At 39.5% G+C, this 27,768-nt stretch overlaps 1 protein-coding gene across 1 annotated transcript in view; it reads left to right on the plus strand.

The window, feature by feature from the left end:
• The first annotated feature begins 11,145 nt into the window (after positions 1-11,145).
• The window catches only part of LOC131962625 (activin receptor type-2A), a 59,232-nt gene continuing 42,609 nt past the window's right edge, over positions 11,146-27,768 (plus strand). The window contains exon 1 of the mRNA XM_059327571.1: positions 11,146-12,094. Coding sequence (XP_059183554.1) covers positions 12,040-12,094 — 55 coding nt within the window. The 5' untranslated portion in view covers positions 11,146-12,039. The remainder of the gene's footprint in view (positions 12,095-27,768) is intronic.

Raw genomic sequence — 27,768 nt, forward strand, 5'->3', positions numbered from 1 at the left:
AGCTGCTGCCTTGGTGACTTGAAATGAATTCACAGAAGCATAATCCATAAGGAAACTCTGCAAATCTTACAGCACAAACACTGTTTAGTGGATCAGAATATGAGGGAAAAACAAGGAGATGCACAGTATTTATCAAACAGCTTGGCAAAGGTCAAGATTTGCATATAAATGCTGCATCGCCAGGCCTTCGTTTGAGTACATACAGCACTCAGAGCTGAACAAACTGAAAAGATGCCAGACAATAAGTTTGTCCTTCCTCGAGTTTATACTATACAATGTGCATCTCTGCAGTGTGCGTCATCATGTTTTATGGTTCAATATGTTCGTCCATGACAGAAACATTTAATCCAATGTTTTATATGACCTTCAAGCAGTGAAGGCTGCATGCTCATTTTTTAACGCCCAAGTGCCTCACATATGCTGTCACACAGCTCTTCTCTACCTTCATTGTGAGCTAATTTTCTTTTTTAAGACTGAACTCATCCACCTCTGGGGCTCACAGTCGGCTAATTTCACCATGCAGCCAGCCTGATGTTTGGAGGCTCAGCCGCTGACAGCTCTTGCATGTCTCCGTGTTAAAACAGTAGCTGTTGCAGGCACACTGGGGATAAAGAGGACAGTGATACCTGCCTTCATGACATAAGCGTCAACTGTCGTCAGCGATTGAGTTTGTAACTGTAGATTTAGTGTGTTCTTCCCTCCTTCGGCTCATTCCGCGTGTCCTCCTGACCTTGAAACCTTGAAAACCCCTTTCTTCTGAGCTTTATATGTGCTGCTTTTCAAGAGACATGGTTCTCTTGCAGCAGCTACGGGGATGAAGGCTCATTTTTAACTCGCTAATGCCTCCTCTTCTGTGGTTTGCTGTATGAGTTCGTGCAAGGACAAGGAAGGCAGCTGGGTGCCAGATGAGAACGGTAATTAGGCCGGTATCCACCGGGCTTTGGTTACAGGTGCAGATCTGCCTGCAGGGATGAACAAAGCTGTCAATGGAAAAGATCATTCATGCTGAAACAACAGAAAGGAGGGAGGGGGAGGTTGGCTGGCTCCTGCTACAGAGACCCAGAGCCAAGACAAGATAAATCGCTCTGAGTGGCATCGCGACAAGCCGAAAGCAGGCGTATAAATCATTTTCCCGGGCGCTTTAAGAGCAAAAAGAGAGGCTTTGATTTTAGCTGGAGAGCCTCTGTGTGGATAGAGCCACGCTGCCGGGCCGCTGAACTACCTGCTGCTGCTGTTGTTTTTAATCACGAGTGTTAAATTAGACAAGAGGGGCTTCACATTTGGTGCTCCCTCTTAGTGGAGCACAATGCAGAAAGATGCTGGAGAATCTCAAAAAAGGTTTATAACAGTTTTGGCTCACAGGAGGCTGCTGGTTCAACATTGGACCGCTGCCTGGAGGGATGCACGCTTTAGGAAATGTTACTTCACTGTCTCTTTAATGTGACTTTGATTCTATTTTTGCTCATGTACTCAGCTGCATATTTTTGCTGCAGTTTTTATGCTTGCAAAACAATGTGTTATTCTCAAGTTCATTAAGTAACAAAAACTGCAGGAATGTCCAAAGGTTGGTGTATGATATCAGTGTGGGAAGTAGAGGACACATAGCTCGGGAAAAAATTTAGAGGCCACTTCAAATTCTTCTTAAATGTGCCTCTTCACATGTGTGGCAGCCTTTCCAACAAAAAACACACCTAATCCTATTTAAAAGTACAATATTTAACATTTCCACATTAAAATATATTTAAAAAATCTTTCCAACAATGTGCAAACCCAGAGAAATCTCTAATATAATCATCATAATCTTTGCATGTGCATCAGCATCAAAAAATTGACTTTTTATCCACTTTTTATCCACATCTTATGATACGCTTTTTAGATCTTGGTCATTTTTTTTACTATATAAAGATTTTAGTGGGTTAATTTGTTAATTATTAGATATCTGAATCAGACAAACAAGCTAAAACAAACATAAACAGCAGCTCAGATCTGGCCCCTCTCCTGATATGCCAAAAAACCTCAGAGAAACACTGATTTTTAACGCAAAACTATCTTATTCTGTGCTTCTAGTGGTTTTAATCAGCAGATCCATTTCTTTTTGAGAGGAGGAGACCACTGTGGATAATTCCGCTCCTTAACAAACCTCCTAGATATCTGGATCAGAGAAATAAGCTACGCAGAAGTCAGCAGCAGCCCAGCTCCAGACCCTCCACCGGCATGCTGAACAGCATCAGAGAAACACTGATTTTTAACGTGAGTCTGCTTTATTCTTTGATTTTACCAGTTTAATAAGCGGATCAGTTTGTTTTGTAGAGGAGGAGAACCCTGCAGGTTTTTCAGCTCCTGGTAAAAAAAACCCTGAACACTGAACTAATCCTAAGCGGGAGAAGTTGAATGCAATTTAGCTGAGAGATCCCTAGCAGCAAAAAAGTGCATATTGCATGTTTAATGAGGTACTGATTAAGTGATCACCTAAAACAAATCTTATGACCATCACTCTTATAATCGGACGAGCTGAGTGGCAGAAATGGAGCGGGTACTACTTTAAAAGTAATTGGATTAAAAAAATAACAAAAGAGTTGAAAAGTTTGACTGTTTTCTAGCTCAGGGACACAGCGAGCTTCCTTAAAAATTTCAAAGACGGCAGTTCACAAGAACAAGGTCAAGCAGCAGACATGTGGGGACAACAAAGCTTCAGACCTGCAGAGGGCGGGAACGGCTCTCCACTGACCGGAATGACTGCCAACTCATTCAAATGTCACTCGACAATCGTAGGATGACATCACGTGACCTACAAAAGAAATGACAAAGGGCAGCTGGGGTGAAGTGTAAGGCAAGGACGGTTTGGGAGAGCTGAAGTCTAGAAAAAAGCGAAGAAGACTATAAAGATCAGAGAGGACTATAGTAAGGTCATGTTCTCTGATGAGTTCAGTTTTCACCTGGTCTTCTAATGGTTAGATGGCCTCCAAGTGGTGATGATCTGTGGGCACACACACAGGGGCCAACAGGGGCCTACAGGGGCCACTGCCCCGTGAAGAAGCTCTTGGCCCCTGCTGTGGCCCCTGTGTCAAATTTATAATAAAAATATCAATCTATAACAATGAACAATGGAACAGTTCTTACCTATTTTTTGTTTAAACAATATCATCATACACAAAAGGAACCCAGAATGTGTACATTGTATAATAGCTTAATGGTGCAATAAAAACGTGTCTATATATATATATATATATATATATATATATAGAGAGAGAGAGAGAGAGAGAGAGAGAGAGAGAGAGAGAGATCATTCTCATAGTACTGCACTTTCAAAATTAAAAAAAGTAATTTCTCACAAAAATGATGTTATTTTCGTACAAAAATAACTGTTAATGTTGGTAAGTCGCATTGTTTCAATCAGTGTATTTGTATCTTCCAAATATACTTAAATAAGATTTTCAAACGAGCTAAAATAAAGGTTTTAAATGCATGAATAACATCTTTGCCATTTTTTTTAATTTGCTCCTCTGATTAAAGAACTGCCACTGTCTGTGGGGCTTCAGTACGGCTGGAATCAGTCAAATTTCTTTGTGATTCTGCAGGAAACCTTCTCGCTTCTTTCTGCTTTGACAATGTTCCCCAACTCTGAGGATTGCTTTCCAGCAGGACAATGCTCCATGCCACGCTGCCCACCACATTCTCACTCCAACCCTTATTAAAATACTGACTCTTGGTCAGTGACCCTACGCTTCAGAATATGACGCTATAGATGCCCTTTAAAGTCTCTACAAACTGTTATAATGAATCCCACAACATTTTTTGGCCAGTGCTAGGATTGGCCATGCATCCATGCTCACCCAAGGTATCTGTACCTGATGTGTTGAGGAAAAGGGTTATGGTTCATAACATTCAGGGACAGTTTCCACTTGTTACATGCATGGTTGGTTTTCAAAATGTTCATACGCCATGTTAGGAAAAAGATCAGGGTTTTTGGAAATAAAATAACTTCTTTAGTACCTTACTACTAGATGCAGGTATGTTATGATAATTAATTAACAAAAGCAACATTAACCCTTGGTTTCACATGAAACACACATCTCCTGGGTCAAGGTCTGAGGGGTTTTTCACCCACCAGCCCATCCTAAATGGACCTGTGATCTCTTTTTATCTTGGTGCATTACCAGCAGATGTAAAATAATCCCCTGTGTGTCTGTATCTGATGCTTAGGGCCACTGATCAAGTGTTGATACAGCATTCAAAAAGCTGTGAATAATAACAAGTTGCACTGCCAGATCAAAGTGTGGATGGAGGACCACTAGAAAGACCCTGCCATGACCAGCAACAGTTTGCAATGCTGGGGTTGAGATGCATGCCCCAAAGAAAAGCCCACATTACTGATCAGAAGAAGAAGCACACCTAGTTTTTAACATTATAAAATACTTGAATATGCACAAATATTGCAGCACTGAAACGAAAATGGTAAGCTGTGTGTGCACGGTTAAAAAACAAAGAAAAACTTAGAAAAAATCTTAGATTGATGCAAAGAAGCAAAATTGCACAAGCAGCTCCAGTTGTTCCAGCTTTTATATATATAAATATTTTGACATTTAACTGCTGTATGCAAACAGGAATATTAACAGAATTATTATTTTGATTACTCATATATCAACAACTCAGAAGGAAAAATGTCTTTTTCAGAATATAAAAGAGCAAAAAAATGAATATATTTGGCATTAAAATAGCCTGTGTTGGACCTCAGTATGTCTTAATGGGATCAAATTCCCGCAGAAAGCAGAGGAATGCAGGCTGTTACACATTAATGCTCATTTTTTCCAAAATTACATGTTAAAGAGTAACTTAACACTTAAGAAACAGTGGTGCCACTGAGTTCTGAACAAACCCTGGAGTACATTTCATACATTCAAGTAATTCGTTGAACCCCTGATGGCCAGATAGAGGTTTTTATGTGTTTTTTACCCTCAGCTGTTGTATCACAGAACCAAGGACATGACTAACTGCATGTTTATATAATTTTCTAAAGACTTTAATTCTATATCACCTTTTGAAAGTGACCTTTGGAACGCTGCAGCAGTAGCAGAAGATGTGATAATTTGAGGTTTGTATGTGAAACTCCATCCTTCCATTCATCATTCATGGCTGCATCTTTAAGTGTCCACTTGTCCTTGGTGTTGTCCTGCAGCTCTATCCGTCACGCGCACGCCCACGTCTCTACCCTTCACTATTAACATTTCAATGCATATGCTCGCAGTTTTAGATGTATTTACATCCTTTGTTGCTCTGCAATGCACTTTGCAAGCAACCTGCTTTTTGTTAAAAGCACTTTGTCGATAAATTTGACTTCCCTCGACACTCAATACTGAGTCCATTAAGCCGCAGAGCCATGGGGCTACTCTGTGTGCAAGGGCCACTGGTTCCAGTAAGGTATATCTGCTGAGCTCTCATTAGCAAGCATCATCATACGTAATTCTGGCACGTGTAATGCCATTAGAGGGGATTTGGCATCTGATAGTTGAGTAATGGGATTAGCTGGGCGGTAAATCTCCAGGGCCAGAACTGTAGGTCTTCCCCACTCAAAGGAAGACAGATAGACATATAACCGAACCCGCCTTTTCCACATGAGCGTAATGCAAGTCATCCCTTTGTCATGGCTCGATGCTTACTCATGTCTGTTGTGCTTCTTGACATTTTACACGGCTCAATTTGTTGCGGAAAACGCTTTGAGGAGAAATTATCTGAAACAGCATAATGCCAGGTTTAAGGGTCGAGGTATTATTTAAAGAAAAGAAATTTGTCTTTTTGTATGGTGTGTTGTTGCGTTGATACCTGATTATTTAGACAGTCTCACATGAAGAGAAAAGTTTAAACCTTGGCTCCTTTCTCACCTCTGAATGGCCAATCACAGCGTGGAGTGGATGTGTGGATGTCAGTTCAGGGTACGGAACCACTAATCTGACATTTGGAAAGCTCTATTTGACCATCTCACAACCACTTCTGACTGATTGTAGTGGAACATTTTGTGTGTCAGGACTTTACTTTGACTTTTCTGAGTAATACTGCTGTGATTCAACATAGTATTATTCTTCCTTTTGTGTTACTATCCACCATTTCTTTTCTTTTTTCTCTTCCCCTTGTGTTCTTTTGACATTGGCTTCACTTCTTCATTATTTTTTACCACTGACCAGATGCAAGGGATATTTAGAACTTTTTTTGAAGTGTGGTTGTATGAGTTACATAGTTTCTGTATTACCTACAAATTCACTAACCAATCACGGCAGCAGTAGACCAGCAACTCCGGTGTTAATGAAAACACTTCTATCCAAAGTTACTCGTTATTATTGACATGTGTTTTTTACGTGTCAGCCATTATGTTTCCTGAACTGAAAAAAGTACACCAATGATGATGTAGACATATGCTTTATAATGATTTATATGCCAATATTCGGCCTGTCACGATGATTACTATATATACTAATATATTGTTTTTGTTTTTGTGTGTGTTGTGTTTAAAGTAATGCTGCAAATGTTTGACAGGCAGCACAAATTGCCAAAACAACCCTATATTTCCCAAGCAGCCATTTCAGCTGTTTATATGTTAATTTAATAATAAAATAATATAATACATAATGATTATCTCATTGCAATTTTTGTTAACAGAGCCTGAAAGTCTATTCTTATTTGTTTCGGTTGTATTTTATTTATTTATGTTTTATTTATCTAGGATATTTGAATATTCTCGGGATTTAAAAATTCATTGCTGTGGAAAAGGATGTTCTTATTATGCTCTAATATCATTATAAAACTAAAACGACAACGACAACGATACTATCGTTCATCGTGATAGTTTCGGGGAAAATATACCGTCCTAAAAAGTGTGTTATCGTGACAGGCCTAGCTAATAGTAAATCGTTATGATACTTTGAAGGCACAAAGAATTACATTGCCAATTAATTTTAGGATAGAAAATACATTCAAAATACATATTTTCCCAATTTAATGTGACCACACTTTTATCCAAACACAGACGCAGATACAGATACTGACGTCTCTGTACAACTCCAGTTCTGCAAGGTAAAATTGTGTTTTTTGTCAAAGGAGTCTGGCATGGATAACAGCTTCAACTGAAAATATTGTAAATATAATGTACGCTTAATATGTGGCTATGCGATCAAATAAATATTCCTTTTGTTTGTGCCACAAGGTCATTCACAGACAGAAAAATGTCCTGTATGTTACATGTACCTTATGTTTTATATATACTTCAGTTGAGGAACCTCTCCTTCTATTTACCTGCATCAGTGCAGCTGGTGCAGCTTCAGGGAGTGAATGACGACATGAACACGCATCACAGAGACTCATCGAGGCCAGAGGAAGAGAGGAGCGTGTGTACTTAGCTCACAGCGTGCCGTGATATAAGATGGTCCTGGAATTAAGCTCATGTTTAATTTAGCTTGGATGATTACAACAGTGTTATCGTGACTAACTGACAGAGAGTATACACGCTGTAAACCGGATTCAGAGAAAAGACAGTACACTATCTCTGAGTTTAGAAAAATCTCCTGATTAATAAATTATTATAAAGGTTTACTGACTTACACACTGTAGGATTGCCTACAGTGGTGGAATCGTTTAAAAATTCTGTTTTTTTTTTTTTTTTTCAAGCAAACTGTAACTAATAACTGACAAACAGAAATGTGTTTTTTTTTCTTTTACATCTATAAAGAGTTTTGTCTGATGTTATGCAAAAAGCAGACACTTACATTTTTTATAAGGGCTCAGAACATTATGATATGAAGTTCATTGCCATGCTCAATTATGTCTCAAAGTTATTGCAGCAATTTTGGGGTTGATATAATTTGAAAAACACAGATTTGGGGCAATTTTTTTAATTTATTGACCACTCAAGAATTGATAAAAATGGTCAAAAATCCCTCCAAAATACAACATCAAGACACTAATACATTGAGGAACACCACAGAAAATTCCATGATGTGATTTGGTTTCAAAATCTTTTGATATTTTAGAGATTTCAGCAGGAATTGTTTTTTTTTTGGTGACTGGATGGGGAGTACTGTGTTGTGTAGTGTTCCTACATAGGAAAGCCATTGCAGTCATACCTGATTTTTGTAAATTACAGACTGTTAAGGAGCCCAGTATGCAGAAATATTCAAATACAATACGCAAAATAACTAAAACTGAATGTTTTTGTCCCAAACTGCATGGGGTTATCACATTTCATTCAGATATCTTGAGGTCAGAGGTCAAGGGACTTCTTTAAAAAAACACTTTTTCCCTTGCTAAAATGTAGTCTTATTTTGAAACTCCCCCCTTTCTGAAAAATGACATGGACCAGTACTCTGTAGCCTTCAGAAATTAAGGGGTTAAATAAAGTACTTGAGTAGATGCACTTAGTTATATCCTACCTCTGTTATTTTATAATATCAGACAAGGACAATCTTTAAAAATTAAACTATAACCCAGATATATTTTCATTGTTATCTCTTTATCTCTTATCACTTCTCAGTTCTCAGCTTTCAACACAGAAGCTAAAACAGTATTTTCCACAGTACAAATCCTGCAGGTAAAGTATGATGCTCATGCAAGAGTTCGTGCAGGGTTCACCTAAATTCCTGTAATTAAATTAGTTAATCGTTTGTGACGCAAGACAAAGGAATCTAACAATGTCATGTAACCTAATCACGCAGTGATTCAGTGAACATAACCACAAAGTCCTGATATGTAATCAGATGTTTTTGGATGCATGTTTCTAACATTTTGTCATCTTTGAAATGATAAACCTCCCCCACATTTCCTGGACAGAGCTGAGCTCTTTCCAGAGAGATAGAGAGAGAGAGGGAGAGAGGGTTCATTTGTGAAGAAAGTTCAAAATCACTGCCAGGGGAATAACATCGACAGGAACTGAACTCCTCACACGGGCCGGTGTTAGTGCCTCAAGCTCCAACCATTAGGCCACGTACAGGTCCGTGTGTTTTGCTGAAGATGAAAGCCAACGCTCCGATATAGAACAGGTGACTCAGCTTCCAGCTTGGCAGAGAAATCCCCTGAGACCTTTGACCTCCTAATCGTTTAGCAGCGCTTATGGTTGGAGATCTGCTCCAGGCTATTAGAGAGATTAGTGTCACGCAGATTTGGGAATGGGCCAAGCCTATATCTGTACTTCATGGTATTCTCAGCATTTATTACTGAGCACCCAACCCATGTGGAAACCTGATATTTGGCTGTATAGTAGAACATACTGCAGCATGAGGCTATATGTAGGTGCAATGTGTGTTGACCTACATAGAGTGGCAGGCTACATGCTATGAGCATGCTGATGATTAAAATAGAACATACTTAATGGCCCAAACTTCATTAAACATCACTTTAATTGGTTGTGCATTCCATTTAAGATCTTCTACATAGGGTTTCTTTATGTTTAGTATATATTTTGGACGTCAAAATACATCTATTCATGATAAAACATGACATGTTCTACACATGTACGCAGATTGTAGGGTGCAATGGCCCATTTTTGGCGCTGACAAATACTTGCGATAACAATACATGATAAACATTGTTTTGGTTATTCGTTATTTTAAAAAGATGACAGACCGCCCCTCTTTTCTTGCAACAGCACACGCCGGTGTCCAAAACGAGCAGCTTTCCCGAATAAAAACAATCCCTATCTCGTAAAGCATTTCATCAAGTTGTCGAAAGTGGGTCGAGCTCATACCGGAAATGAACCATTCTAGCTTCCAAATTAAAGTGAATGAAAATAAAACGTTAGAAATACTAAACAGATTATACAATACTATATTTGATAAAAAATAACACAGTTTGAAGGAAATAGAACATTTTTAGCACCTGGTATTGCCAGAGTTATCATGTCAGGAGTCTGCAAGATTTGCTGTCAAGCCCTTATTACAAACAATATTATTAATTAGAGTAATCATGGTGGTCATGAAACTAGATTTTGACATAGGACCCTACTATTAAAGGTAACATTGCAGCACCTGCCTTTGTTGGTAGACCAAGTCCTGACAAGAAGAATAACATACTTATATTGAAACAATGGCATATCGTTTTTCATTTTTTTAATATGTATTATTTTTGGCTCATTTCATAGGGGCAGATATAATATACATAAGCAGACTGCTGCAAGTATCATTGTTTTTATAGCGGATTCTGATTTGCAACAGCGATCCATAGAAGGGCTTTTATGAAACGGAAAGATTAGAACAAATTTGTTTTTTCAAAATAAATACATTAAAACATGACATTTAAAAACTAGACAAGTGATCAGGTAGCGGTCTTTGATCCTATCTGAGCAAAAGATGTTCTGCAAAATGAAACCTTCCAATTTCCATTTGCTCTGATGGATCTGCTAAAGCTCTGCAATCTATTTATGTATTTGCAAAAAGGCTGAGAAATAAGAATTAAGTTTGCAAAGGTTAAGTCTTGTATTTTACTTCAGATGCAGCAATGATGACAACTTATTTGCTTTTTGTCTGGTATTTTCAAGGGCCAAATGTATAGACTATGGGCTTTATGGATTTCATTACAGGTAGACTGGTCAGACTGGGACAGATGTGAGAATATCACTAAATATGAAAACAGCATGGGAAAAGTCAGATGTCAAGCAGTTTCTTTGTTAAAAAACAGTAAAGTTCTCTGAATTAATTGGAAATCTAATAAATGCCCACCCTTCAGGAGATGGATTCAGGAGGTGTAATCTTTACTTCAGCTAGAAAAGATCAGACATACACTGAAAGGTTCCTGTGACACATTCCATAGAGTGTGGACTCCCTTCATTGAATATGTAAAGAAGTTGAAGGGTATTAATATGGGTATATATTTTGAGCTTGTATGTTTGTATATGTATGTATGTAGCCTATGTATGTATGTATGTATGTATGTATGTATGTATGTATGTATGTATGTATGTGTGTATGTGTGTATGTATGTATGTATGTATGTATGTATGCTATTTTCTGTATAACTAGAAATGCCTAAAATAAAGTTATATATTTAAAAAAAGAAAGTTCCATCACGCATTCCATTGAAATATTTTATTTTGTAATGCTTCACCGGAAACGTCATGTGTCAGTTTGGGTGACTTGCCGCGGGTCAGTGACGCCATCTTGAAATTGTCCCGACCGAGGAGGAGACGGACTTGGGAAAAGCAGCTCGTCCTAAACTCGATAGCTGCATTAGCTACACGGATTAACGGCAGCTTTAGTGGTTATTGCTAACATATGATAGTGTTTCCACTTGTTCATTCGAGTCATTTGGACGGGGGAAGGTTGTTTGGCTCACTTTGGAGCAGCGGAGGGAGCCTGGTAATCGGTTGTTTCCCTGTTGGAGCGGACGGAGCTGTGGTTGTGGCCGGCCAGCCCCGCCGGACTGTCGGACCAAACTGAGGCTTCCACACGGAATAGAACAACAGCAATACACGTTTTGAACCTCCCCTTTCTTCACTGGGAGATTTGAAATGCTATTTTCAACGCCGTTTTGACGCTTTTTAAAGCTATGCGACGGAGCTTGTCGATGAGAAGTTTGATTGGAGAGCCAAGTGCGCTCGATTTTCAGTCCGATGGATGTTCGCCCTGCCCGGCTGTGGCTCGGCTCGCTGCTCCGCTGCTCTCACAATAACAGGTCAAACAGCACCAGGCACAGGTGAACACGTCTGCTCATAACAATGCTGCACACCTGGCAAGTACATGACAGCTCAGGCTTCAATGCCAACAAGTCGCCCTCCATTGCTGGTCTGTAAACCTGGAAATACCTCCAACCATCCCCTCCTCTTCGTCACCCCCTCCTCTTCCTCCCTTCTTCTTTTTTTGGACTACTAAGGCTTGCATTACCTGGGATATTGTGGATTTAGATTCAATACTGACATTTTTAAAGATGTCCTTTTTGCAGAGACAGTGCTCTCTGGAGCAAGACATTTAATTTGACTCTTGAATTTTTAGATTTTTTTTGTTGTGGGAATTCTTTTTGTTTTTTTATTCTCTTTCTAGTCAGAGGATCAGATTCGGATGGAAAATGGGAGACGCCACCAAACTGGCCTTCGCCGTTTTCCTCATCTCCTGCTCTTCAGGTGGGTGTGGAGGGGGGTTATTCATGCTTTATTGTCGTCTTTGATGAATTGTGTTTTATGTTTATTATTACCTCTGCAGAGTGCAATGCATAGCTTGTTGCTATCTGTGGAGAATGCAGTGCAATGTGGGAAAGGGGGAAAATCCCACTCTCCCATCATTGGTGCCCTTTCATTGCATGCTCCATCCTCGGTGTGTGGATATGCATTGTGTATGTTGCAGATGTCAGTGGTGAGCCCAAGATGGGAGCCACTTAACCCTCTGGAGTCCATCTATTTATTGAAAATACACGTTTTATTTACAGTAATAACTTAATTTATATATGATATGTAGACAAGCTGAGAAAGCCAGTTGAAAGTGCAATCATAGGAGCTTTCACAGTGTGCCATTTATGTTTCTAGACCATTTTTAAAATGTGAATTTTCTTTCTACAATGAAAACTATTACTATTTTTAATTTACATACAAATAGACTGTTTTGTAGTTTTATTATTTTTTATTATTTCTGCTGTTTTGTGTGTATAAATGGTTAAAAATGTTACATTTCCACAGACGCCTGTGTCTTTTGTTTGTTTTTTCAGTTCCTGGCAGCTTCATACATTCTTAATTAAAATAAAATGAAAAATCAGACTGATAGCCAAGTTTATGTGGAGAAAAAGGAGCCATGCATGTGATGTAATGGCTCTGAAAGATGCTAAACAGAGACAGAAACGAATGCATAGGAAGTTGACAAATTTCAACCAAAATCTCTTGGACTTCAGAGGTTTAAGATGCTCCAAATGGGACCAGCATAAATTGGGTTTTAAGCTTATTTTCACAGGACAATATATGACTGTTTTTACCACTATTCTGTCCTCACTATAGAGAGATTATTTCATCCAAATAAATACAGAAGTTAATTCTGACATTAGATGAGATATGATACTCAGAGATTTGTTAAAGAAATAAAAAACTGTTTATGTCTAAAACCCAAGCTGGGAGCATTACAGCATCAATAATAATAATAACATTATATTTATTTATTTATTAAATCTACCTTCAGATGTTCCCAGAAAGCTTTTATCCCCAACCTTGACACAACTACTAAAATAAGTATAAGTAAAGTATATTCACTTAAAAGGTCATGGAAAGTTTTGGTTCGGATCTATGAAGGTAGGTAAAGTAGACCCCCCCCTCCATCCCCCCACAGCTCATACAGTGTTTATTATAACACTGAAACCTCATCACTGCAGAGCAATTTTCAGCCTTCGTGCGAGTGAACATTCTTTATGTGTGCACATTTCTCAGGGGGTGGATGCATAATGAATGTCAGCGGGGTCAGTAAGGTGATAATAAGCTGAAAAGGGTCAGCCCAGGAGTGCTGTTTTTTCTTGCAGAGCATATAAGGCAAAGGCAGTTTCTTGTGTGATCTGCTGGTACTGGCTTAAGACATCATCTTACCAGTAGATATTTCAAGTTTGTTCAAAGGTTTTTTAAGAAATGGGATCAAAATATCACTGTAAAAAAAGGCAGAATTAGCTTGTAATGTTAAAATCTGTTTGTTTTTTCTGTTTAATTGTACAAATTTGGAAGCTTTTTCCCAGTTCATGTACTCAGTGTTCCAGTGGATGCAGCCTTGAACCTGTTCCACCTTCCCAAATGCTCACATTAAACCAAAATGGTCCATCGTTGTGGCGTGTTTGACGTGGCAGCGTTCGTCAAAGCCTAAATGCAAATGACAAACTGAAACTGAGATCATAAATCCGCCCATTTGTTGTGATGTTTACTTCATCACATGACAGTCAACCTGCGCTGTGAGCTAACAACATGTCCAATGCTGCGGACAAGAACCAACACGAAATAGTTTCACTTTATCTGCTGGTTTGAGTGGATTGTGATTGTCAGCAGGCAGGGCTGAACGCAACCACAGAGATTGTGGATTGTACGAGTTGAAAGATTAATTTGTCAAAGAAAACAAAGATCTGACCCGGAGGCAGCATTTTTCCTATTGTTTATAAGCAGAAATTGTATTACTGGGTAAGTGTATTAATATTAAGCTGAGAGTGAAGTTCGTTTTTCAATTATAAATGTTATTACCTATTGTTCGCATGCTTGTGCAACTTAACTAAACCATTTTTTCTGTGCTGCTTCAATTAAAGCTTAAGAAATGAAAAAGGTAAAATAAAATCAAGTCGCAGTGGAATTGGCCTTTTACAGCGAGCCCTGGGGTGTCTTTGAACATTTGAGTAGAAATTAAAAGGCTTCTCAAATACGGTAATAGTTGGGGTTGGTTAGAGTGTAAGCCAGGTGCTGGGTTTATTGCACAGTGCAGCAGATGATTATTCCGCTCGCTCATTACTGTCTGAAGTGGGGAAATAAATGGTTCCTACTTGAGGTGGAATAATAATCCTCCATGAAATCCAAGTTGAATTGGCACAGCTCAAGACGACACCAAGAAACCTCTGATAAGGGCAGGGCACTTAGCCCAGAGTGGTTTTATTTGATGAGGCCTATTGCAACATGCCAAAATATTCAAGATAACGTTGAGATTTTTCATTCAAAGACTTAAAATTGCAGGGGAACATGTTTGTAAAAACTGCAGTTGTTTGGCAACTCAGAACTCAAGTAAAACTGTCTCTCAAATTCGTATATAATCTGCTGCTGGTTCTGTACGTTTCACGAACCCGGAAGTGATTAAATGACTTTGTGCTTTGTCCAGCAAACAAAAACACTCAGTTTAGAAGGATACACATTCAAGAAAAGCAAGCAAGCTTAAGTAATTTGTTGATCAAAGATAACTTAGTTAGCTGCAAGTGTAATTGATTAAGTGAGGCTAAATGCCAAGCAGATTTGTGGTTACAGCCTCTTAAATGTGAATATTGTCTGTTTTAATTCTTCTTTTATAACAGTAAATGAAGTAGATAAAAGATTTTGAACTTTTGTTTGGACAAAAACATGCAATTAGAAGATATAATTGGCTCTGTACATTTTTTATTGTTGTTTTTCACAGTTTACTGACATTTTAGAGACCAAACAATGAGATATTTATATTAGGCATGTCAACCAAACATAAACTAAGTACGACTTGCAGCCGTAAATATCAAGAGACCTCGTTCAAGGCTGGTTAATATGGAGGAAACCAAATGTCATCATATTTTCTGACAAACTACCTTGATATCGATGTTGTGACGGTATTGTAGGAGCTTTCACAGATATTTTAAAGTGAGATTTGTGATAAATAGTCCTCAATAATGTGGATTTAAGGACTAAGTTAGTAAAAGCAAATCATAAAATAGCTAGAGCTAGAGCATAACTTTACCGTAACAAAGCCTTTTTACAATCAGGAGACGATATCCTTATTACAATATTATATCTAAAATCTAATGTTTTGTCTCTTATCATATCTATATAATACCGATACATTGCCCAGATGAATTAGTGTTACTGATGTTGCTAAGATTTAGCATGCTATATGCACTTTATGGGATTAGCTTTACAGGTTTTAAGGAGATTCATGAATATTCAAAGTTGCCTAATTAAGCCTTTAAACCAGACATGACATGCTTTTGTAATATGCTATTATTTTTGGAAAAGACTGTGCGTCCCTGTTCACAAATAAAAAAGGCATAGATGTGAAATTTGACCTGGTTTAATGTTGCATTCAGCAGCTGCCTGGTGTTTTGATCCATGCTGGCATGTGTAAATGCTGCTGTAACACATGGCGGGTCAAGGTTGTCTGCCAAAGTGTTGATGTGACAGGATAGTAAACGAGCTTCTTGTGTGAGTTTCAGTACTGAGGGCTGAGTTTAAAGAACACCCTTCTGCCCAACTGCAGTTTTACTTCCAAAAGAACTAAAAATGCGACTCTGCAGCAGGCGGATGTTGAACCCAGGTCATCTGTTTGAAATGCGACCTCTGCCTTAGATCTAGTGTGAGCTTACACTGCAAATAGGTAAATATTTACTGTGCCGCCACATAAGTTATGGCACGTTCAGATCCTGTCAGATTTAATGTGATTATGAGCCAGAGATGTTTCCCATTTGCTGTGTAGAAGTGTGTGCGCACATGCATCCAATAATAACCTAAATTATCAATGATATCCGTGCAAACGGAGTCAATTATGCAGACTATAAGCAAGCATTATCTGCGGTATATTTTAGATCTTTGATAACGGCAATATTTGCCCGTCATGGCAGTGTTTGACCCCATGACCGTATCATTTTTCCTAATGAGTTAATGAGTATAAACGGATCTAAGTTGAAGCAACAAGACCGTGCCCTGTTTTTCCTCTTCTTCTGACATGATCTGAATGCAACTCAAGCAATCAACCCCTGGCTTCAGAGGTCATATCCTGCTTGAAAAGTCATTTTTAGCTGGTAAATTGGGGGGAAAATGTTTAGATTTCTCTATGTATCCACCAGTGAGGCTGATAGATGGATAAGTCGAGTCTCGTGCTCTGCCTTCACATTTGGCCTCCTTTTTTGTACACTGCAGCAGTTTCACACAGACATTGATCCTCTTGCACGCCCGTGTAAGGTTACATCAATATGGCGAGGATGAAGCAGCTCTGGGTTTTTTTTAAATCCTCAGCAGCACAACAGATCTGATGATTCAGTTTCAGCTCTGCTACACATCAAACTTAACTTGAAACGCTATCTGAACTCAGTCGTCAGGCCAGGCTCTCTGCTTTCTGTCCCATTGAACTGGGGATGAACTAACATTTACCGGTTGCATTAACTGGTCAAATTCGTTGACTTCCCCTGCAAGCAGATTAAGTCTCTCTGTCACCAAGCATTCCCTGCTGATGAAGTGTTTTTTTATTTTTTCAGCTCCAAGCTCTGTGTTTTAAAGTCTGCCCGACCTCTGACCTCCCTGGAGAGAATTGAAAGAGATAAAGAGACCTTTCCCTCAAATAATTATCTGATTTTTTCCTTCAGATTGTGTTCCCTCACTTCACATCAAAATGTTAAATATCTTGTAGATGCTTAAATGTGAATAAATACAAGTTGTAAGGACTTGGCCTTTAAAATTAGTGCCAGAACCAACAAGCCTTTTCATTATTAATGTTTTTGGTCTTGTTTCTTTTACAATTCAGCACAATTTAGTCGTTCAGTCAAGGTGAAAATGTTGCCTTCGGCTTCACTTGGCAAATGACACAGACCTTTCCAGACACAGTTAATCATTAGAAGGCAAATTAAGTGTTATTTGCCTTTTTAAGTGTTAAAACCTAGACAACACTTTTTTTCCAGTTATTAAAAAAAATGACACTTGAATAAAGACAAACTGTGCTGTAACAAACTGTACTAACGGCTGACTAAAACTAATGTTTCCTCTGGCTCGCTGGGCAGTATATTTACTCTTTAAGTAGTTTAAAATCATGAAAAGGGCACTCAGTAGGTAGTTAAATAAAAATAGTTGAATGTGAGTAACTCTGTAACTTTGGCCAGACTAGAAAGACAAGTAAAAAATGTGGCGTAAATTAAATAAATAAGTGAGTTACTTAAAGCACACACGGCTTGTAATTCTTCACTACATTAAAACCATTCTGACTGTGTCTAAACCGCTCGTCCGAACCATCCCATGCCCTTCTGCTGCAGTGTTTTGGGTGTTTCCTGAAGCAGTCAGAGGCCAGCTACCAGCTCTGTCCCATTTTCCCCCATATCTATTTCTAATATGTTCTCTTGCATTATGCATTAGGCTCCAAAAGCACAGGTGTATTTGTTAAGGCCAGATGTAGCCTCGATTTCCCATTGGGCCCAACTAGTCAGACTGCTCCCTTCCAGGGCTGTGTATCATTCTGTGCTTTAACATCATAAAAACAAAAGGGCTGCGCTAGTTCACGTTCATAGAGGTAAAATGTTGACCAGGAACAGCGTGTTGCCAGATCTGGGCAGAGGAAATAATGACGCTCCTAAATTTAGACCATGGCCAGGTGTGCTTTGTGCTCTGTGGACACCACAGGCAACATGGACGATTTGTGTGTGCTTTTTTGGTGCTACAACAGTCTCTGGTTGCATCTATGCAGTGGTAGATGAATCTTGTATATATAAAGGTAGTGCCCGGCAATATGGTCAAAATATATCCCGATATAGGCCATTCCAAATCGCAATACAATATATAATCACATATTGCTTGTTTTCTGGTAATTCAAGTTATAAATAATCGTTGATATGAAATGGGGCCCAAAACAAGATGGGGTTATTTATAACCTACATTGACTCTATATTAATAATTGACCTTTTCCTTGTGGATTTTGCACTCATATGAATATGCAAAGGTTGGTAATATCTAACATTTTAGACATTGCACATCTTTGATAGGGAAAAAATATTTTATTTGTCCAACACTCACAAACTAAGTGATGATGACACCATTTCTAAACCACCTTAAGCATAATTTTTTGCATTAAATGTTCTGTAAAATAAATTTTCATCTCTGCTATAAGGACAATTAATGATAATACCCATATATCAATGATAGGCCTATCATTGTTAATAATAGTTTTGGCAGTTGATCAGAGAAAGTTGTACTTTCAACAAAAGTTTTTAAGGTGAGAAGTTAAAAAAATATCTCCAAAAAAAGGACTCTGGAGCAAACCATCAACCAAAGCTTTTCTCTGCTAACAGAGGATGTGTTGATCTTGTAAAATTTGATCTCCTGCAGTCAGCTTAATCTCAATTAAATTGTGTGAGACAGACATTAATGAATCTAAATAACACTGGAAAGGAAAAACAAGAGTGAAGTTGACCTTTGGAAAGTTCACTTATTATCACTGTTTGTTTGTGTTGGCAAAGTTTCTCTGGTCATTGAACTCCATTGAAAATAAATCTACCTCCAGTCATTAGAATGATCATGTTTATCATGTGCAAAAGGCATGGCAGATAACCTTTTTAATATTACACAATGACGTATTAACAGATCTTGAAGACCTAAGGCCCTATTAAAACACTTTCACCACATAAGTGACTGTCTAAACTTTCACTACAATTAAGAATCATCAAAACACCATAATTGCTATAGAGGGGATTTTGTTCAGCAGCAGCGATTTGTCTCAACCTGCGCCTGTTATCATTGGGCTGAGTATTGCCACACAGGACAATACACTGGAAAAGCACCACAGAGGTTAAGTAATTAGAGGAAATCTTTGAGAGACAAAATCTTAGATACTTCAAAGCAAATGCAAGGGATTATTTGCAAATACTGAAAGGCTCTGAATCTTTTTATAACAGCAGTGTTCGGGGCAGCGAAGGGACTAAAATAACATACATATTTAATTCAGCTTCCACCTCCTTGGAGGAAGCTGAGGTGTCAGCTTGGAAGAAGACAGAGTAAGATGATTTGTGCTGAGCTGTCCCTGATCCTGATTATTCTGCTCAATACTGGAGCCATAGTTATGAATCACATGATATTCAGACTCCATTATTTTTAGAGCATAATTCTTTAACCTTTTTGCATCTAGATAGTGTTGTTTACTGTAGAGCCAGTAGGTGGAAATTATACTAGAAACCAATCATACCCCTTTTTGACCAAGGCAGACTTAGTTCTTTTGCTGGGCTGGTCCTGGTGCTGGTTCAGACTTGGTTCAACTTGCGAACCGTCTCAGAACTGGTTTGCTTTTCCACAGACTCAAGAGCCACGTTATTAAGTCACTGTATTCATCTGGGGATGTCCTCACTCTATAGCTTCGAAACGGCTGTGTCCATTAAATAAGCAATTGAGTTTATTTTAAGTACTAAAGAATTCACTTCATATTTTCCATTAATTATGACAAAAAGTATCGATACTTGGGGGCCATGAATCGGTATTATATCGCCACGCAAAATATCGAGATACTATGCTGTATCGATTTTTTCACCCACCTCTACATTTTAGTTAGTCTTCTTGGTCACGATAATCTTGGCCCCAGCCCCTGACAAAAGTGGTTCATGGGCCGCTCTGGAATCGGTTTTCGTGGCCGAAAGCCGGTTCTTTGGCTGTCAGAAAGCGAGGAACTGCTTCAGGATTAGGCACCGGCTCCGAACTGGCCCTGGAACTGCTTTGATCGATATATATTCCTAATTTTCCGACTTTGGTCTGTTTGTAAGCTCCAAGTCCTAATGTTGAAACACACGGATGCTATAAAAAAGATCCTGCAACGTTAATGAATGTAAAAGATATATTGTGTGTCCACCCTTTGCACTCCAAAATTAAAAGGGTTCGTCCTTGGCCCAGGCTACACCCTTTCACCAAATTTAATGAAAGTCAGACCATCAGTTTATCCATAATCCAGCAGACAAACAGACAAAGCAACCTACGGCAGATACTGATACTTACTTACTGATACTTACAGAATAAGGCTGGTGCTTCAATGGAACAAAATATTCAATCATCAGTCATTTTTAACTTGTGATTCATGTGTATATGCAATAAAAAGGATTAATTTGAAGGAGAGGTGGGTCAACAGGGCCTACGACAGGTCACAGAGTCCACCCTCTAATCAAAAAAGGTCACACATTCAACATCTGCGACAAGCATTCATCCTGTCAGCTCTTGTGTCCTTGAGGCAAAACCCTACATGCTCAGCTTATTGTAAGTCATGCCGGATAAGAGCATCGGCTAAAAGGCTAAAATGTAAATGCAAGCCGAGCGCACCTCTATAATGGGAAGTCGATGAATTGCCCCTGTAACCATTACTGACTCAAATTAAAACAAATGATAGGGAAGATGGTAAGTCCAAGGTTGAAGAAACAACATCACCTCTAGTGTGGAGCCTGTTTCTTTTTACTTGGCAATGAATTTGAGCTATTTGAGTCTCAAGATATAGATATATATTAATAGCTTTTTGGATAAAACTATTCACATATACCGAACTATGTAATCTTAGTCTGGACCTCTTGATGTGTCGGTACTCAAGAGAACAGTCCAGAATGGTCCTTTACTGTAATTAATGCATCCTGCAGATGTTGCTTTATGTGCTTGGGAGAGTTTCAGTCTAGACAGGCTGGCTGCTCAGACGGAGAGGCCCTGCTTTGATCCTTGATTAAAAACTGCGAGCTGTACATTCATCATGCTCTTGTTTCAGGCTCTCTCGAGGGTCCTTGCCTGCTTTACGCTCCCTCCTTCCTCCTCCTCCTCCTCTTCTTCGTCTTCGTCCGTCTCCTGCCAAGATTCCTCACTGTCATGAAGGTCGCTCTAACCTCTTATCACTGAAACCACTAAAGGGTAATGGTGTCTCGGGCACTCGGCGGGCCAGGGTGAACACTTATTTGCTCGTGATATTGTGGGTTCGTTATCCGGCCGTTATTGTTGCTGTCACTTTGTGTTACCATCTGATAAACCTCAAATGTCATTTCAGATGAATTGAGCAGCAGCTATATGAACTGCAAATACATCAACAGGTCTTTGCTCTGACATTTATTGTCCTGTAATCACCACAAATAACACGATTACAAATTTGAAAGAGTAATAAGCCAGTGAATTGGTCTAAAAACCCAAAAGGAAAGGAATTTTTTTTTGCCTTTTTTTTCCAAGGCTTTTTAGCTCTTGTAGCTGACTTGTCTTTTGACACTGGCGGCTCACTTGTAGCTCAAACCTTTATCTGAATTGCCAGTGAGGTGAAGAGGGGATTTGTTCAGTCTTGAAACTCTTGGTTGGTTGACAAGTTTTTCCTCCCAAGCCGTATTGACAGGAAAGAGGATTTTGAAATCTCAGCAGTGTGTTCCTGGTAATCACTGAGTCATCACTGGTATTGATAAAAAACAACAACTATAAACTCTGCAGATACATTATGCTTATTCTATGCATTGGGCATTTCAAATTCTTAGCTTAGTGCACCTGTAATATAATCTCAATTAAAAATACACAAGTGTTGGAGATTTATTTTGGCCTTCAGGGGGCCCCGTGACCGGTATGTGTCATTCGTTTTCACTAAATATAAAGATGAGCCAGGAGTCAGCGAGGTCGTCTGATGGCTGGACAGATGAAAGAGGGGGATTTATTGACTCCCAGCGTTTTATTGGTTTGTCTTGTACAAATGTGAAGCTGGCGAGTGCAAACAGTGAGCTCAATTGAGCGGCGGATGACATGTCTTGGAGGGCCACGTGAGATGAGTCAGAACAGGGCGGTGCATTAGTTACACACATCAGCAGCAGCAGCCTGTGATCCAGTGTGGGCTAACCTTGACCACAGAGTGTATTTCTGTACACTTTTACTTCTCCAAGACTTTCTCTTGGTTTTCTAATGTAAGCAAAGCTGCAGATGCTGAACACAATATCATATTTTGATTACCCAGTAATGGTATTTGCAATATGAATGGAGACACTGTTTTTCAAGGTTTTATTGTAAGTCTGCATTACCTTGTGATGGGTGCTTGAAGCACACTCAATAGCTTTAGAGCGGTGGATTATGGGAAATATCTCTCACTCAACTGGACTGGATTCACAAAGGACCAATCTCCACCTACCTAGGATATATATAATGGCTTGTCTGCCAGTCTCCTTCTCTCCCTCCCTCCTTCCCTCTCTATTCTTCAATTATTGATTGCTTGTTTTATAAAAATGAATTGAAATGCCCATGCTGCAGGCTTTGTGATATTGCAATATCACTGCAAACTCAATACACAGTTCAGCTTTAAGCCCAAGTGGCACTTAACACACCCTTCAAATAAATCCAAACAATTTGAGCACAGAGGGGATGGAGGGGGGAGCCAGGGGATTTTTGCAGATCTTTGTACAGTACCCTGCGAGAGATAACAAGGGGTTTTAAATTGCTCGTCCTGTCAAGAATGTAAGGTATGTGGTGGGCGATTGCAGCCCATTACGCATGGAGGACACAGGGTATGTGCTCCTTGTGCAAATGGTACATTCGGCGTCGATTTACGAGAGAGAGACTCAGGCGCTCTCCTGACCCGTCCGACAACCGGCCCCATCAGTGCTAATTGAGGTGGAGACCAATGGGCGTTTGTCGCTCGGGCATACCAGCAGGGATTAAAGGGATTGGATTCAGTTGCTGAGTGCTGTGGTTTTTAATGCCCCCCCCCCTCCCTCCTCTCACCATGTCCGTCCTCCCGGCCATGGAAAGACTGCAGTCTTTGTGACCAGCTCACCCAAGCCAACCCAGCCACCCCTGCCATGTCACGACACCATCTGATTGAGCGTTAATGTAGCACTCCAGCGAGAACCAGGCTGCTCTGTAAAATTACTGCCTAGTGTAAAGTAGTGTCTGGCTGTGGGCGTCTTGATGCACAGACGAGACTGTTACCTCTCTATCCATTCAGCCGAAGCAACAAGATTAACCCCCCAGGCTGGAGAAAATATCAAATTAATAAAATTATATTGCTTAGCCACAATTTCCTCTAAAATACGTCATTTCAACCCAAATCTCTCAACCAATCTCATTATTTATCTCCTTCATAATCATTTTAGATTATTTCTATCAGATACTAGAGGGTGATAAAACTCTCTCACATCACAGAAACACTGATTAGGCACTGTGGCTGACTTCTTATCAAACTTTGTACAATGGGACTTGAGAATCTGCAGCCGTCTCTGATAGGGGGAACTTCACTGTAGGCCGGTGGTCTCCCATGCTGCCCCTGGTCCCTAATGCCCGCTAAAGTCAATCAGCTATAAACGATGCAGAAAGTGTTCTGCCAAACCTGCCAGGAGCTGCCCGAAAGGCAGTTGTGGGATGCATTTCTTGCTCCTGATGTGCTGTCAGGATATAAGTTTTTAATTGCACTTGTCCCCAACACTGCTATCTGTTTACAAAATCAGTTTACTTCACCCTGCAGGCAAATTACAAACAGTCAGATGCATCTTTTATGGATTTTTTTAACCTTAAAACACGCAAGTAACAGTTGTTTATCTGTTTAATAAGCCACCTTTTGGAGAAGGGCCCAGTTTGATTAGGCCTGACAGCTTACAAAATGTTGTTGCCTGAACCCAACTTCACCCCGCAGCCATGTCAAATCTTTCAATTTCCCTCCCGCCATATCTCTCTGATACACACACACAGTCTAAACTTGACTGTTGCTCTTTTGCTTCTTCTTCTCCTGCTCTACTGCACAACATGTGCAGAATACTTGCACTATGTATGGAAGGCGTTTTTTCAGACATTATTGCAGCTTTTATTCAATGGGTGCATCAGATGCTCACACTACTATGATTAGAAGGTTTCTACTAAGTGTTTGCGATTATTCACACATGCAAAAGCTGTATTTAGTTGTGTCTTGAGTCAGTTTTGTGGGGGAGGAGTGTCAAATTGCATCAGGAGCAACAACAAGTATTGCTGAAAGCCTAGAGGCCAGCTCTGCAGACAGCATTTTGACCCCCAGCCTCAGCCTAATTTCTTTATTCAACACTATTCAAAAATCATCACTCACATTTGTTTTTGGCGCTGCTCACACATATTCCCACACAAACCAGCGCCCTGAACAACCATACATCACCTCAAATCTATTTCATCTCTGCCTGGACGCAGATGATAAGTTGATCCTTAGAACAAATTCCATCATAACGAACAATCCCTGCTCCTGGCAGGCAAACAAAAAAAGCCTTGATGAATGAGTTGTTTACCTACTTCGGTGCATGCAGGGCCGAGTGGAGGCCTGGCCCGCCAAAATGCCTTTTCATTATGAGGCTGCAGAGCAGGGTGCAGCACAGCCTGCCCCTGTGACCAGTCACAGAGAGGAAATTGGATATTAGTTGTCAGGCAAAACATGAAATGTCACACTGTCATGCAATTATTTGCAGATGATAAACTCACCTGTATTTCTTTTCTTTTTAAATATTTTATCTGCTTCTTTGCAGCTAAGCACTTATTGCTGTCGTGTTCCTGACCCAGCGATCACCTGTCAGTTAAAACGAGGAACGTGACAGCCTTTTTTCCCATATGCCAGTATAAAAAAGCAAATAACAAACAGTATAGGTTTAATCATTGTGGTGTTAATAAAACTGGCAATGGAGAGAAGCCAAGTGTGCATTTATTTATATAAAGATAAGATACGTGTTCAAAACTGTGAGGCTAAAGTGTAGCCTTCTTGGCAGATGTTATTGTTTCTCTCCTTACAGTCAGTGTTGTTAAATCTCAGAGGAACAAAACTGCTTTCCTGACACACAAGCTCCGAGGATTCCTAAATTTATCAGACACTTAATCTGTTTAACCAGTCAGCTTTCGTTTTGGAGCGGAGAGAACAAAACCCCTAGGCGTTGGCTGGCTACCTGCCAAAGTGACTTAGTCGAAATTTCTCCAACGTTTGGCAGGTGCTTGGTGGTCATTTCCCACCCAGCATGCACCTTTTCTGGCCTGGCCGCAGATCAGACCAGAAGCATCCTCCGCTGCGTGGCTCCAACCTTGTAGCCCTCACACTTTGCTAATAAAGAGACATGTGCTTATGCACAGGATTTGATGTCGCTCTCCCTTGTGATTGTTGTTTCCTCTTTGGAAGTCTGGCTTGTATTCGAGATGGAAGTAGTGGTTGAGTAAGTGCTTGTCATTTGAGTTACAAAGTGAATTTGTGCCAGCTCAGGCTACTTACTGTCTCATAAGAGGAAATGCTTAAAGGACAAATTGCCTATGGTCAGATTTTACAATTGCAGAAATGTGGTGCATCAGAGAAATAATGGAAATAACTAATAAGGCAGTATTTCAGTGTCATGTTTATTAGATTTTTGAGGTCAAAATGTTTTCTGACATATTTGGCAAATGGATTGACGCTTATTGGAGTGTAGTGTTTGGCGATATGAAGTATGCTTTGTGGCAATAGAAATGGGTCCACTGGGGTTTCGGCAATACCATTTCCACCACGGGAGTTATTCTAGGCAGGATTCTCGCGTGATCTTGTGATTCTCGCGTGATCTTGTGATTCTCGCGTGATCTTGTGAATCCAGCTTGCCTTCATTTGTAAATATAGAGCAGGAGGAGGCCTCCTGTTGACCTTAAAACCTGTAACTTAAAATGATTGTTCTCTTAATGTTTTCTTGTTCGTATGGAAGTTCCAAATAAAAGAAAATAATCAAATGTGATCAAGTATGGTATATTTTAAACATTTCTTAACTGTAATTGTGGAAATTGTACGAGATTTTGGCTATATGGCCCATCCCATTTGAAGTGATAACTTTCCTGTCTTGTAGTATGGTGAGCCTTCAAACTCACTGATTTATTACTGAAACCAGACAACATTCATTTTCATCTTCTCATTGGTGTGCAGCCCTTTGTGTTACTGTCAATACTCCTACAAGCTTGCCGCTGACTTGTTAGTTGCTTCCTTTTACACAACACTAATAGAAAACCATGAAAAAGTTATTTTAATTTATTCTTAAAGGCGGCACATTCTCTCCATTTCAACTTAGCATGATTGCAGCAACCTGTGTGGCCTGTTTTCTAACTGTAACAGGGTTTTTCCTGGCTCCAAATGAGGCGTATCCTGATTGTGTGCACACACGTTCTTTCATCTGGCTCATTAAACATGTAGTAATTGCATGATTGAGAAAATGACAATTATCACATTACAGCACATTTAAGAAAATAACAAAATAATAAAGATGCCCTGTTAAAAATGTCATTAAATACAACATAAAATTGAATGTGTTAATTTATCGAGTTAGTAGAAGTTAGTAATAAAACACAAGCTGTTTTAATTTACAGTTCACATGGCTCCTCTGGTAGTGTAGTATTTTCGAATTCCTGAATATTAAATATTTTACTTATAATTGTTATTTAAAGTGTAGTGAAGCAGCAACATATGATATGAGACATAACAACAGGTACTTATACTGTATACTGCATATCTTGTCCAACTATTTGATTTTGCAGGCAAAATATTATTTACCAGATGGAGATCTCCTCCTGGTTTTTCCTTATTTAAATTATTTGCTCAGTATTTGTGGCAGTTATATTCTCATATGTAGGTATTGTAAGGAACTAATATCATGTTCTACATATATATCTGTTTGAACTTGATTTATTTCCGTACATTTCTCTTTGGAAATGATGCACACCGACGTTGTAGTTGCTGTACAGGGCAGTGATCAGCCACATAAATGCTGACCATCAATTGCAACGGCATCGTTAAACACCTGGTTGCGACATAAAACTAGATTAAAAAGGAGTTTGTTTTTTGCGATTATTTTTGCTGCGGCCCAGCCAAACAGACGACTCTGTCCTGTCTCTTTGGCAGTTTTAGCAGCACCTTCCCTGGTGCACTGTGCTGATTGCGATAGCGACACCGTATCGGCGTAATGCTGCAATGGCAGTGACGAATGAGAGAAATCCATCAAGATCAACACATGTTATGAAATAGTGTTTCTCATGAAGCACCTGTCAGAGTTTATCAAGAGCTGTTAATTAAGTTAATTATCTGTGGCATTGCTGCAAAGTTGCTCAGCACACATCTCGACTGAACATTTAAGAGAATTGAATCCATTTCGCGGATTTGATTTCCTTTTTGAAGCTCTCCGTGAACTTGCCAGCAGCAAGTTGGCTATTTGTCAGCCGTCAGGTCTATCACAGTGCATATCGCTATCAAAGAGGAAAGCATCACCCTCTGCGTCCTGCTCTCGGTGTCAGGGCCTCTACTGTAACTCTCATATTCAGGTTCTTGAAATTGCCTCTACCTAACATGACCTTTTGGCCGCCGTACAAAAGATTGAATTTTCAGAGCCGGCAGCAGATAATCAGTAATCTCCAGTCGCAGCATCGCTGCCAAGTTCACAATCTTT

Source organism: Centropristis striata, chromosome 24, assembly GCF_030273125.1.
Source record: "Centropristis striata isolate RG_2023a ecotype Rhode Island chromosome 24, C.striata_1.0, whole genome shotgun sequence".
In the NCBI taxonomy this organism is placed as follows: Eukaryota; Metazoa; Chordata; class Actinopteri; order Perciformes; family Serranidae; genus Centropristis; species Centropristis striata.